Here is a 13,186-nt window from a genome sequence, read left to right as displayed (position 1 = left end):
TAGCTGACAGATGTAAATCCCCTTGTCCGTTTCCAGGTTTCCGAAGCACACGTCTCAAATCCACGGTTTAGAGCCTACCGTTCCCTGGCACCTCCCAAACACGTACAGCCATGGAAAGCAGGTGCCTGAGGGGTTGGCTGAATGTGTTTGTACCGTCCCCTGGGAATAGGCACATATGTGGGTATTAGGCTTCCCTTGGCAAAGAGCCTCCACGTCAACACCACTGGGTGTAAAGCCCAGGCTTTGTCAAATTTGTAGAAGACTGAAAGAAAAAGACAAGTCAGTCTTGTGTCTGCAGGCTAGGAACCAGAAAAGGAGAGCTGGAGCATTTTAGTGAGCAATAGCAGTGGACCTTCCAAAACAGAATAGGCCAGATGTGATAAGAAAAGAGAGGGGGAGTGCCCAGTCAAGGGACTGGACGTGGGGATTTGGAGGCCCTTCCCTTTTGTAGAAACTCTTTGTCCAGATGTTCTCTGAGTGGAAAGGACTTGAAGGAGGCTATCTGTCCTGCCCTCATCCCAGCAGGTAAGGTGCTATGGTGGGATCTAAGGGGCAGAGGGCGGAAGAGGGGAAAATGCTAAGTGTCTAGTGCATGCTGCTTTCCTAACATTGCGCCTGCTGCAGATTGAGTCCATCCAATCCTTTGCTCAAGCATTATGCTGTGTTGCAGGGCTCACGACTCCGAGACGCAGACCAAGATGTTAGTAAGCTGTTGGCCGCTGGCTAATGTACAGTGCCTTAGTGCTTAGGGCTGGAGCACCGAGAAGTTCCACTGGCAGCCAGTTGTGTGGTTCTGGGGACCTGTGGTGTAAAATCAAACTTCGTTCCCTGCTCTGTGGTATTGTCCTGTGACTACAGATTTGGTATTTCTTTCCAGGCAAAGAAGTATGCGATGGAGCAGAGTATCAAGAGTGTGCTGGTGAAGCAAACCATCGCCCACCAGCAACAGCAGCTCACCAACCTTCAGGTGAGAGGCCCTCTGAGATGCTCCTTCTGTGTCTTACTCTCTCGCACAAGGTGGAGTTCTTTTTGCACTTAGAATCAGAGCACAGCCCTGAGGCCTGCCTGGAGCCAGGTTCATGTGCTTATGTTTCCACAGTGAAATTGAAATATGCTGTCTTCAGCTCACTAAAGAAACCCCCTTTGCTCCCCTGCACAAATTGCCCCCCCAATTTCACTCATTCGAAGAGCAAATAATTTTAAGTTTGTCTCCTGTTGGCTGGCCAGATGCTTCTTGAAAGGCCAGAAGCCAAAGAATTTGCTGTGGGTTTCACTTTCAACTTACATTTAAGGTGGTGTCTAGGGTTAGTGGGAACCTTTCGCCATCTCTTCTGCTTGAGGGGAGGGTACCAGTCTCTCCTGTTATTGACAGTGCTACCCCATTTCCCTCCCCTTCACCCAGGTGCTCTTGATTTCAGAGAAGCTCCGTTGGCTATCCTGCTAATGCTGGAATGCCTATGTACTGGGAGAACGCTTAAGTGGTATTTAAATATCTCCCTTTCTTCAGAGGTTTCTTGAACGTATCACACTGCCTTCTAGTCAAAGTTAGGAAACTCAAAATAATGGCTTTTGGATGTTGGATTTTTTTTTTTAATGAAAAATCACTGTGGATGTGCTTGCCACATTAGGCAGCTCTGGCCTTTCAGGGCTGTGCGTGTTTCTAAGTGTCTGATCTAGTTGAGGGGCTCCTTTTTAAATGCTGGGGGTGAATCAACGACAGTGGTTGCAGAGGTTACTATTGCCTTGAGTCCCCCCCCTGGGAGAAGACCCTGCTTCCTGAGGCAGTGGCAGCAGCACAACTCCACCCTGACCTGGTGGGACTGGAATCTGCAGGGTCCCAGCGCTGGACAGTCCTTGGGACCAGGCAGTGAGGGGCAAGGAAGGAGAGGCCTCTCTCGCAGGTTCCCTGTGCCGCCGCTCTGCTTGAGTTTTTACAAACAGCCGTAGTATGCTCAGCTCCAACAGACTGAACTCTGTCTTTACTGTCTTTCAGATGGCAGCAGTGACAATGGGCTTTGGAGATCCTCTCTCACCTTTACAATCGGTCAATAGACATATTCACTTCTTCTTGGGCACTTTGTCTTAGTCAGGGCCTAGAGTGGGGAAGTATGTAGTGGTAATACAATGCTCTTAATTCAACCCAGCACAACCCTCCCACATACCCACCTGTTATGGACAAGCACAACAAGCAGAGGCAAAGTGTAAACTCCCCAGAGGAAGACCCTAGGCTGGGTGCAGTCTGCTGTGACACTGGCAGTCGGGGTCCTGGAGTCAGTTGGCAAAGAAAGCTTTAGATTTCGAACAGTTCTGAACACACCTGTGAAATTGTGGGAGCTGCATTTCTAGGGATGCTACAGTTCTGAGGTCCTGACCTAAAACTAACTGCCAAGGTAACTCACAAATGGGCAATTTCTTATGAAACAAACTCTCAGCACTGGAGACCTGGCAGCTAAGGTGCTGGGGAGGACTGGGGCACTATAGGTTTGCAGAACATGTTGTAGCCCAGATATAACTGCTCTTTACTGTGCATGTTTCCAGACTAGGTGAATATGGCATGTTTCAAGTAAAGTAAAAGCAGGATGGAAGTTAACAAAACTGCAGGACTATTCAGAGAACCTGTGCAGTCCTTTAGTGCTGGAATTTCTAATCAAGACACCAGAGAGCTTAATTACCTGGGATTATGCATCCCCTCCTTTCTCCTAGACGTGTTGGACAACGGCCACTGCAGAAAGTGTCCTATAGCTCCACTCTGCATGCAAAGGTTAATTTGTAAATTATTTTGCAAATTTGTAAATATGTTTCCATCTTGCTGGAATGTAATGTTTCTGCTTGGTGTAAAATCCAACTGGAGGCTTGTACTCCAAAATGAAAGATACTAAAACTAAAATCACCCATTTTCCCTCCCTTAACACTGCCACTGTAGGTAGTGTGTCAGCAAGGGAGCCAAAATAAATTTTATGGGGATATATAAGTTTGGAATGGAATAGAAGCATACATCTCGATGTGAATTTGGCATAGCTGGTTTTTGAGCCCTCATGCCCAAGGAACTTCTACCAATTAATGTAGATGCTTACTTGGATAGCATCACTCCATTAGTTTTGCTTAACTTTTTTTGGCTCATTCACAGCTGGGCAACAGATGAAAAACACATACTGATAATGTAACTGGAAATGTTTAATTTCTCTTCAGCCTCAAGGGCATGGTCAGTATTGTGAATCCTTTTCCCAAGACATTCCTCCCTCTAGGGAGTCAGAGACTACTGCCGATGGGACAGAGCCTAGAAGCAGGAGTCCGCACTGAATCGTTCGACTGTGGTACAGTTCCATGTAGCTAGGATACCCTGTCCTCAGCAAATGCTTTATCCCAAAGCTCACCAGGAATGTAGAAAATGCAAACAGACCACTGTCAACACTTTTTTTTTTTTTCCTGTTGACAAGATTCATCAGTTCCTGCGTGAAGGAAGTGCAGCCTGAACTTCCTATTGCAGTATCTTAGTGCCCAAGATTAAAGCTTCCTGTCTACTTAATCCTCCAAGTATTACAGCACAAGATTTCTATGTCATTTCAGCAAGATGAGCACAATTTCCTGGCATCATATTAAAATTGAAGCTAGTAGTGATGTTTTTGCATCACCTCCTTTGTTTAAAGGAGCACTCCCAAAATGATGATTTGGCTTGTCCTTAAAGTACTTTTCATAAGCACTTAACAGCTAAACATTACGTAGGTCCAACTATTAGTTGCTGCCTTTATGAAGGTCGCAGATAATTTAAACTCCATTTTATAGGCGGAGAAAGAGGGCCAGTGGCCAGTAAAATCTGCTTAGTGTAGCTAGTGAAAACAGTGAGATTTCTAGTCATGAGTTTTTGATGCTGTCATCTGCTTAGTTCACAGGTGTACGTTGCATCATTCCCGTAACGTGATGCTACCAATTCCTGTTAGCGATCCACATGTGCCTGTAGTCATCATGGTCCACCTCAGTTCTGCCTTTTGTAGGTCCAGATTTCTAATATGTTGCTGATGTAACAGAGTCCTCCTAACTCCACCTGACCTATTTTGTTAGGATCTCTGCAGCAGGGTAAGATGTCGATTTCCTCCTGTAAAGGTTTCTGCCATAGGAGAGGACAAATGACATTTTTCTTGCACCTGTTGCATTGATAACTGAAAAGAACAGAATGTCCTCTTCATTAACTCTATCCCAGCCAAAACCAGGACAATATATTGACCCTTCAGAAGGTGAAAAGTCCCTCTGCCTGTGCGAGACTGCGGTGTCTTGTCAAGAAGCACTCCTCGTAAAACGCTTTAAATTTTTATCACGGTCTGTGGCACCATGGGTGAGGCACTTCACTCAGACACTTGGGGTTAGAATGGTGATGGCTCTGAACCTGTAAATGGACACACTACACAGAGTGAGGGGCTACTGATCACTGGCTTTCCTGCACCAAAGCTGGGAATGTGTTGGAGAACCTGGGAGACAACACATCAGCTGTCCTGCGTGTACACGTGCCATAGTCCTCCTAGTCACAGCATTGCAGAGTAAATTGAAAAACAGCTTGTTTTTAACTGTGTGAAATACTTAAACCCAGTCAAGAGGCAAGCTTAATATCACTTCAGGAGCAGCAGTATGGGGTGAGAACCATTCCTGTTTATAGTATCCCTGCTGTATTGAATAATAGGAGTTGAATCTTTACAGTTTGTTTCCTCCTATGGTCAATGTCAATTACCTACAGGTACTATGAGGGAGAAGGATTTCTTCAGGTACAGTTTGTGTCTGTGATTCTGTGACTATCACAGATAAAATGCTGTCCCTTCTGTTTTACCGTCTGAGTTGAGCATCCCCAGACACGTCAGAGCTCATTGTGCTCGTGCTTGTTACAGCATTCTGAAAGTAGGCCTCTCGTAAAGGCCTCAGTTAAAGACCCTCTTAAACAGTGGTGGTGGGGAAGAGGTGGTTGTTCAGAGCTCCCTGCTTTGGTGCCCAGCACTGTGGTGCTGGGAAGTGAGAGAGGCATCAAGCTTAACGCTGCATTTGCCTACTCTGCAACAGTCCAGTCCGTAGCCCTTACTGCTTTACATTTGTTCCATCTGTTCCAGGCAGAACAGGAATGAAGCCCCGTGCATATCTCCAACGCACTGTAATTCAGTCTTGCTGATCATAGGGAGCTGCCTCTACAGAGACCTAATTTCTGCCTTGGTCCCAAGACGTGCTGCTAGGATATGCTGGCCAAACCTGTGATTTTTTTTTTTTGTTTTGTTTTGTAGGCAGCATCTTCCTAGAATAATTGTTCATTAGTAGTAGCAATTTAGAATTGCAATAAGGGTGAAAAATAATTGAAGGATATACTGCTTTTTTGGATACCTGCTGTAAGAAATTTCTGGATTTGTCTTGCAAACAGGTTTTCAGGCATACTTAGGAGAAAATAGCACAGAGACCTTCTCTGCACCGAAACTGATAAGGGCGGAGTCTTTGGGGGCTGCACCACTATCTGAGCCAGTAACAACAGGCAGTGATAAGTACTAGCACCACACACTTAACAAGGAAGTTTTGTTTAACCATTTAATTTTTTTTGCTTTGCTTTTGAACTGTGTGGTGGAAGTGGTGCCTAGTACTGGATCTCATCCTGCCTGGGGCAGGGGCGGGGGGAGGAGGTGGTGTGTGATGCTTGAGGGAGTGGGGAGGAGGTACCCAATTCCATATCCTTTGCTGCCTGGGAGGATGGGGTGGGGGGGAGGGAGCAATTAGGTGGTGCCCAATATTGGATCTCTTGCTGTCCCTTGCGGGAGGGAACGGGAGGGATTGCTAATAGTGTCTAGAATTGAGACCTTTGCTGCCTGGAGGGGGAAGCTGTCCTAGAATGAAGTTATTTCCTCCTCCTGCAAGTGTTGCTGGAGATGTGATCAGGCTGGGGAGGGTTAGACCTTATCAGTGGGTTTGGAGTTAAGGCTCCTGAGGTGGCAGACCCCATCAAAGATTTGACTGCCCCTGGGAGTGAGCTGTACTGCTTATCCGCTCCAGCAGTCTGTGCATTGAGCAGGAAAATACTTCTTTATTACTACGTGTGCCAGGCTGTGCTGCAGCCCAGTGAGGAGCTACCTGCTGTTGGGTCATAGCTCCTGGGAGGGAAGGAGGAAGGGAAAGAGGTCCTGACATCCATGACCACCCTGTCATCTAACCAGCCAGTTCTTCTTTCCAATACAGATGGCAGCTCAGAGGCAGCGCGCCCTGGCCATCATGTGTCGTGTGTATGTGGGCTCCATATACTACGAACTGGGAGAAGACACCATTCGCCAGGCCTTTGCCCCATTTGGACCTATAAAAAGCATTGATATGTCCTGGGACTCTGTTACAATGAAACACAAGGTTGGTTAACGGCTATTGAGTGATGGATGGGGTTTTTCTTCTCGCCGAGGCCTTCCTAAATAAACCCAGGAGAGGAAGGAGCCTTTACCATTGTAGAGAGAAGGCTGCTTTTAGCGCTTCAAGATAAACGTTTGTAGCTGCCTGCTCTACTTTGCAGGATGCTGTAGTGGGGCCAGATGTGCATGGGGGTAGTAGGCACAAATGATGCCAAACAGCTGGCAGTCCTGCATGCAGTTAGACCTCTAACTAAGAGAGGCTCTGGAAGCACGGGTAGCCTTGGGTCAGTGCTTCTGCATGCAATTTTCTGCTTGTATAAAAGCTGCTTTAAGGAAACATCTCAGGCTGTGACAGTAGGAATCTTGGCTTTATTAGCTTAGCACTAAATTTGAGACAAGATACAGCTTCTGTGATTCAACAAGCATATCCTTCTGTTCTAGGGTTTTGCTTTTGTGGAATATGAGGTACCCGAAGCTGCTCAGCTGGCCTTGGAGCAGATGAATTCTGTCATGCTGGGGGGAAGAAATATAAAGGTGAGTAGTAGGCATGCTCTGAAAATTCCTAGTCCTCTTTGCTGTGAATAATGGGTGTATGCCTAGAAGTGCTCCACATCGTACTGTAAGCTAGTAAGCTAGCTGTTTTTTCCACCCACACATAGAATCTTGAGGTCAAAACAAAGGTGATTCTCGATATTTTATTGCTGCCGCCTTATATTGTACCTATGGGGGTGGTAGATAGGTAGCATTGAACTTCTGTTGTGCCTGTCAGTAGTGCGAGGGACTTCAAGTATCAAGTAAGGGTCCACCCTTGTGATACGAAAAGGATGCATAAACGGAAAGGAACAAAGGATTGTAGCTGTGTTTTTTCCAGGCAGTAAGAGGGGGTCTTGCAAAGGTGAAATTTAGGGGTTATGGGGGGAAACTAGCATTTTCTGCAAAGTGTTCTATGTTTTGCGTTTCTATCTCTGCATATCTGCAGCACCAGATTTCTAAGAGGGTTTTAGGAGCCTTTGAAAGAAGGGTATAGAAGCTTTGTGTTTTGCTTTCAGACTTGTTATCAGTTACTGGAAGTTGGCCTTTGGCAGGTCAGGGAGCATAAATGGGGGAAATATGGTGGAGGAGGCAGCAGAGTCTGTCCCAGCTCTCGGTAATCCCCCATAGTACAGGTCAGCTGTTCCCCAAAGCAGAGTCAACTGTTGTGCTTTGCTAATTATGGCCTTACGAGGTATTACCTGGTTTGAAAAGGGAGGCAAGTGGCTGAGTGCTTGTCTGCTGTAACTCTTGGTGAGTCACCCTGCTGCTCTTCAGAATGCTTAATGGACTGTTTGCTTTTTTCTTTGCAGGTTGGGAGACCTAGTAATATAGGTCAGGCACAACCAATTATAGACCAGCTAGCAGAAGAGGCACGGGCTTTCAACCGCATCTATGTGGCATCTGTTCACCAGGACCTTTCAGATGATGACATCAAGAGTGTGTTTGAGGCCTTTGGGAAGATCAAATCCTGCACGCTAGCCAGGGATCCCACAACAGGAAAACACAAAGGCTATGGTTTCATTGGTAAAATGGCTGTTTGGTGTTTGATGTGGGGTAGGGAGAGTGGTTGGGAGTCTCCTCATCTTTTTTTTTTTTAAGGTTTTTTCCTCTCTAGTGGAAGAATTGTATTAAGCAATGGGATAGAAATAAATTTGGAGCAGATCTATGCCTGAACTTAGAAATATAATTAATAGCCAGATATTTTTACTCACTGCGAAGTAGGTTGAGCGATCTTGCTATGCTGAGTGTTCTCAACAATGCCTGTGTGATCAGAGGGGTGAGATGACTGAGCCAAGCGCTGAGGATCTTCTTACTGGAACTCTTAAGCAGTCACTTTTTGCAAATACAAATCAAAATTGCGTGATGAGAGGGCAGTTATGTTGAAGAGTAAAAAGGATCATTTGTAAATGGTACTTTTTCTCATTGCAGAATATGAGAAAGCACAATCTTCTCAAGATGCTGTTTCCTCTATGAACCTCTTTGACCTTGGAGGTCAGTATCTCCGAGTTGGTAAAGCTGTGACTCCTCCGATGCCTCTCCTGACACCTGCTACGCCAGGAGGACTACCTCCAGCAGCAGCTGTCGCTGCAGCAGCTGCTACAGCAAAGATCACAGCACAGGTAAGGCATAGGCTGGTGTGACTCAACCAAGTGAATGGCTGTTGTGACCCTGCTAGAAACAAGCAGGCAAGCTGTTCCAGCCAGCTGTATTCACTAGTTTGAATGAAAGTCCTTGGCCTAGATCATACTCTTGTTCCCAGGGCTTCGCATGTAGAAGCTTGCCCCTGACGCTTGTGAGGATCACGGAGTCATAGAATGGTTTGGGTTAAAAGGGATTTTAAAGGCTGTCTAGTTCCACCCCCCCTGGCATGGGCAGGGACACCTCCCACCCGGTTGCTCCCAGCCTGGTCTAACTTGACCTTGAGCGCTGCCAGGGATGGGGCACCCACAGCTGCTCTGAGCAACCTGTGCCGGTGTCTCACCGCCCTCACAGTAAAGAATTTCTTCCTAGTATCTGACCTAAATCTCCCCTGTTTCATTTTAAAACCATTCCCCCTTGTCCTATTGCTGCAGACCCTACTAAAAACTCTGGCCCTGTCTTTCTTATAAGCCCCCTAGGTACTGGAAGGTTCTCTAAGGTCTCGCCAGAGCCTTCTCTTTTCCAAGCTGAACAACCCCAGCATCTGATACACCAGCCTTTGTGGAATGGAGTCTGGCACAGCTGATCAGAACTTTGTTTAGAGAAATGTTGAGGGAAGACTGCAGGGTATTGCTTCTCTGTATAGGCAAACCAATGATGAGGGAAATGGTTATAGTAGAGGCTAAAAGAATGCATGAAAGTATGTAAAAGGAGGGCAGACTGAGGGCCGTAATAGTCACTTGAGCAGTGCTGTGTTGTTGAAAAGGCTCTGTCTGTGTAGGTGGAAGATGACTAATGACTTGAGGCTGTTCAGAAACAAGGAAATGCAGGGATGGAGCAGAATTGGTTGTTGATGCGGGAATCTAGGGGTTCTCAAATACAGTTTGCTCGAAGTAACAGAAGCTCAAGGTTATGAGGTACTGATGAAGGAGGATTGCTTTCCAAAGCAAACCCCCATGTCTGTGTCCATTGTCCTTGCCTTGGGCAGCAGAATTTCCCCCTGCATCACTGTAGCCCGTGAAAGAAACAAGTTCCAGCACTAGTGGGTTCTTGGATTCTCTCAAGCAATAAAATTGCTGAGGTGTCCAGCCTCAGCTAGTGTGGCTAAACCTAGTGTGTGATGCTAATCAGCTGACTGGACTGAATTTTGTAAACAGCTCTCTCTTTGAAAATATTTCTCAGAATCATGAGGTAAAGGCAGAAGTGGGAGGAGCTTCCACTTATTTGAAACTTTCAGGTGGTTTGCATGCCCCCAGTAAAAAGTCCACAAGTCTGGGAACCTCTGCACTCAACTAAGGAAGGAGGTTGAGGCTTGGCTAGAGGAATTACTTGGATCAAAATTACTTTGGGAAAGAACTATTAACTCTTCTTTCAAGGGAAATGTAGAGGTCTGTTACAGACATGGATAAATCTTACTGTTTCTTTCCGCAAATTACTGCAGGATTTGTTACTGTGAAGAAAATTTCAAATTCCATATATAGAAAAAAGGTTCTAAAAGACCTCAGAGATACTCTGCAGTCTTGTTGCCTTTGCCTTAGACATGGTACAGATCTAGGTAACTTGTCTGATTTGTCATGTGGGTATTTGTAGATGACTGGGGAAGAGAGCAAAGACCAGTTACAAAAGGCAGTATCTTATTTACACTCCTTGCATGGTTCTTGTACAGAACAGCTTATTTTAAACATGCAGGTTCATGGTCTATGAGGGCCTTAATTTCACAGCTTTTTTAAACACAAGCTAATTGGTAAACTCAGCGGAGCTAAAGAAATTATGGACATGAGAGAGAGAAACCTAACTCAGAGATAAACTTTGGATCTGCAATCAAAACTACAACTTTAGTCTGGAATTAGCATGCCAGCCGAGGAAGGAGGAAACAGCTCTGCACATGAATGAAACTATGAAGAGAGGTACTGGGTAGCAAAGATGGTTAATGTCTTTTGAACAACAATTAAAAAATCAGTCTTGCAGAAGAAGTTAAAGAACTAAATCTAGTAGGAAAACTTTCTTTAGCCATTTATGTAAACAGTGAGAGCATCTCACCAGTGTAGTCAAGAATTATGGCGGTCTTGTTACAGCACTGAAGGCTTACATAAGTATCTTTTCCCCTTCATTAGAAGCATAAGGCAGATTGGCTAGTGATGCACATGAGATTACTGCATCCTAGGTGGGTGTAAAGCTCGGAGTTTTTGTGCAGATGTATGCTTAATAGTTTTGGGTTTTTTTTGTAATAAATCTGTCATGTCAGGGCTATTGCCGTATGGGTGAAGAATAGCAAATGTGATACTTGCATTTAAGGTAGTGTGAAAAACATATCAGCAGTCTTTGTTCTCACCCCAGTGGTAGGGAAAGACTGAAAACAAGCTTTAAAGGAATGACAAAATTTTTAAAAGAAACAGACATGCAAAACATTTGGGTTTTTTAGGGAAATACCCTTGCTAGATGAACCTAACATTTTTGGTAAGACTGCTGTTACATACTTCATTAGGGGAAAAAAATGAAAGCATATCCTATCAACAATTCCGGAGTTGGTGAAGACCCTTGTATGAAGCTCTTAGACAAGACCAATACTGTTACAATGAATTCTGAGTTGTGTAGGCAAACTAGAAGAAGAGATGGAAGTGAGCTGTGCTGGAAATTGCTGACCCTTCACTCTGCTGGTGAAATTACTTACAGATCAGTCTTCCTTCATCTCCAGTAAAAATATCAGTGGCCTTATTCTACGTATTAGGAGAAGAGTACTAATGGAATTAGTTGGCAACACAGAAAAGATGCATTATTAATGTAGAGGAGAACTGGAATATTGCAGCAGATTGGAGTAGGAAATGTATGCAGTGTTTAGTAGTAGAGTACAAGATACTGCATTTAAGGAATGAAACATCACAAGTTTTTTGCTCCAAGGTGTCAGGGCTTATAGGAGCTACATGAAAGCAAGGAAGAGAGGGATCTGGGTAACTAAATCATTATTATAATAGCCTGGAATATTTGGATCTTAGGGTATATTTTAGGCACATTATTTTCAGTAGTTTTATGGAAGTGTTTTGTCATTAAACTAGGTGTTCATCTCAAATGTTGTTTGATTCTGGTCATCTAGAGTCAGGATGTTTATTTGGGTTATAGAAGGTGTAGAGAAGTACTGCAGTTACTAGGAGAACTGGAAAGCCTGATACGCAGGAAGAAAACAGGTTTGGCTTGGTGTAACTGTAGAAGAATGCTGAAAAGTGCATCGGATTTTTGCTCAAGTACAGTTGGTACGGAGGCAAGTAGGTAATGGGATGGGAGAAGAGATGCAGATCACATGAACAAAAGGAAGTGGTTATAAAATGTTTCAGTTATCAAGGCCAGAAGTTTGAAGAGTTTTTCCAGTCATCACAAGTGGTAAAGTTCAGGAGCAGTAAAATGGTGGCAAAAGTTGGTTGTTTTGTTGAGAAATGTACTAATGTGATAATTGTTTGCAGTTGCTGTGATGGTGATGGCCAGTTTCAGTGCTGTGTTGCTGTCTGCACCTGAAGGAAAACTAGAGAGAGAGGACTTTTGGGTTAAGCTGATCTAAAAGTGTGCAGCTTTTGAAAATAATAGTATTGTGCTCTCCCTTGTGCTTGCAGTAGTGTTTTTGACTACAGCGTTCCTTGAATCAAAGATTAATCTTCCACCAGAAAGGAAAAACTGGAAGCTTGGGAAAACCTGAAGTTGTAAGAGTTCCCTCATCTGGTTTGTCACATGGCCCCAGAGCCCTGCTGCTGTCATCAGAGGGAGTGGGAAATGTGCGATGGGAGTTCCCATCAGTCGTCTTAAATGGATCATATTCCTTGGCATCAGTGAGAAGCTTTGTTGGTGTAAAAGGTGGAAACAAGTAGAGATTCCTCTTGCTCTGGAATTGCCTGCATCTTTCAAACTGTGTATTGAATCCCGTAGTGTCTTTAATTCAGTAACTGACCTAGCAGCTTCAGAGGATGGGTGAAATCTGTGTTGAAAGAGAATGTTTTTCTTCCAAGGCTTGGTTTCTCCTAATTTCTGCATTTCTCTGGTGGGCTGGGTGGCATACTACTTTCTTTTACAGTAGCACTGGAGAGCTCAGACCTTCACAATCTATGTATCTGGTATTTCTTAGATGTGAAAAAAGCTGAGTCTCAGCTGAATAGAGCCATAGCATGACAACTTGATGCAGAATTAACACGTGTGTTGGTTTTTGTTTTTTTGTTGTTGTTGGTTGTGTGTGTTTGGTTTTTTGGTTGGGTTTGTGTGTGTGTGTGTGTCTTGCAGGAAGCGGTGGCAGGAGCTGCAGTTCTTGGTACTTTGGCAACCCCTGGGCTGGTCTCTCCAGCACTGACTCTGGCCCAGCCCTTAGGGGCGCTGCCACAGGCTGTAATGGCAGCACAGGCACCGGGAGTCATTACAGGTATGTTTACTTTTTGTCGCTTTTATACCCGTTACAAAGCACGGTTCTCTGTAGCTGGGGTCACACCTAAGGAGAATTTGAAGCTGAAATCCTCCTCCTTGCCCTGCTTTGTCAAGAGTTGTTTTTGGTGTTTTTTTTATTTCTGCAGTGACACAGGAATTTATTTTAGTATGTAATAGACATGACAGGGACATGAACTTCACAGCAGAAATGCCTTGTATGCTGAGTGAAAATCAGAATAAATGTTACTCCATGCAAAATCCTG

General features: G+C 44.8%; 1 protein-coding gene across 8 annotated transcripts in view; it reads left to right on the top strand.

Annotated features, from left to right (window-relative positions):
• The window catches only part of PUF60 (poly(U) binding splicing factor 60), a 31,105-nt gene that overhangs the window by 15,156 nt on the left and 2,763 nt on the right, over nt 1-13,186 (top strand). For 3 of the 8 annotated variants that reach the window (XM_040585663.1, XM_040585669.1, XM_040585668.1), the window contains 8 exons: nt 37-121; nt 878-967; nt 1,994-2,044; nt 6,196-6,357; nt 6,795-6,887; nt 7,697-7,910; nt 8,316-8,506; nt 12,786-12,921. In XM_040585663.1, the coding sequence (XP_040441597.1) occupies nt 37-121; nt 878-967; nt 1,994-2,044; nt 6,196-6,357; nt 6,795-6,887; nt 7,697-7,910; nt 8,316-8,506; nt 12,786-12,921 (1,022 nt within the window). The other 5 variants (XM_040585665.1, XM_040585670.1, XM_040585671.1 and 2 more) reach the window with 4 other exon arrangements.

The sequence above is a fragment of the Falco naumanni genome, chromosome 3 (assembly GCF_017639655.2).
Source record: "Falco naumanni isolate bFalNau1 chromosome 3, bFalNau1.pat, whole genome shotgun sequence".
NCBI classification, from domain to species: Eukaryota; Metazoa; Chordata; class Aves; order Falconiformes; family Falconidae; genus Falco; species Falco naumanni.
The sequence above is the reverse complement of the archived record's forward strand: the minus strand, read 5'-3'. Positions and strand labels throughout refer to the sequence as shown.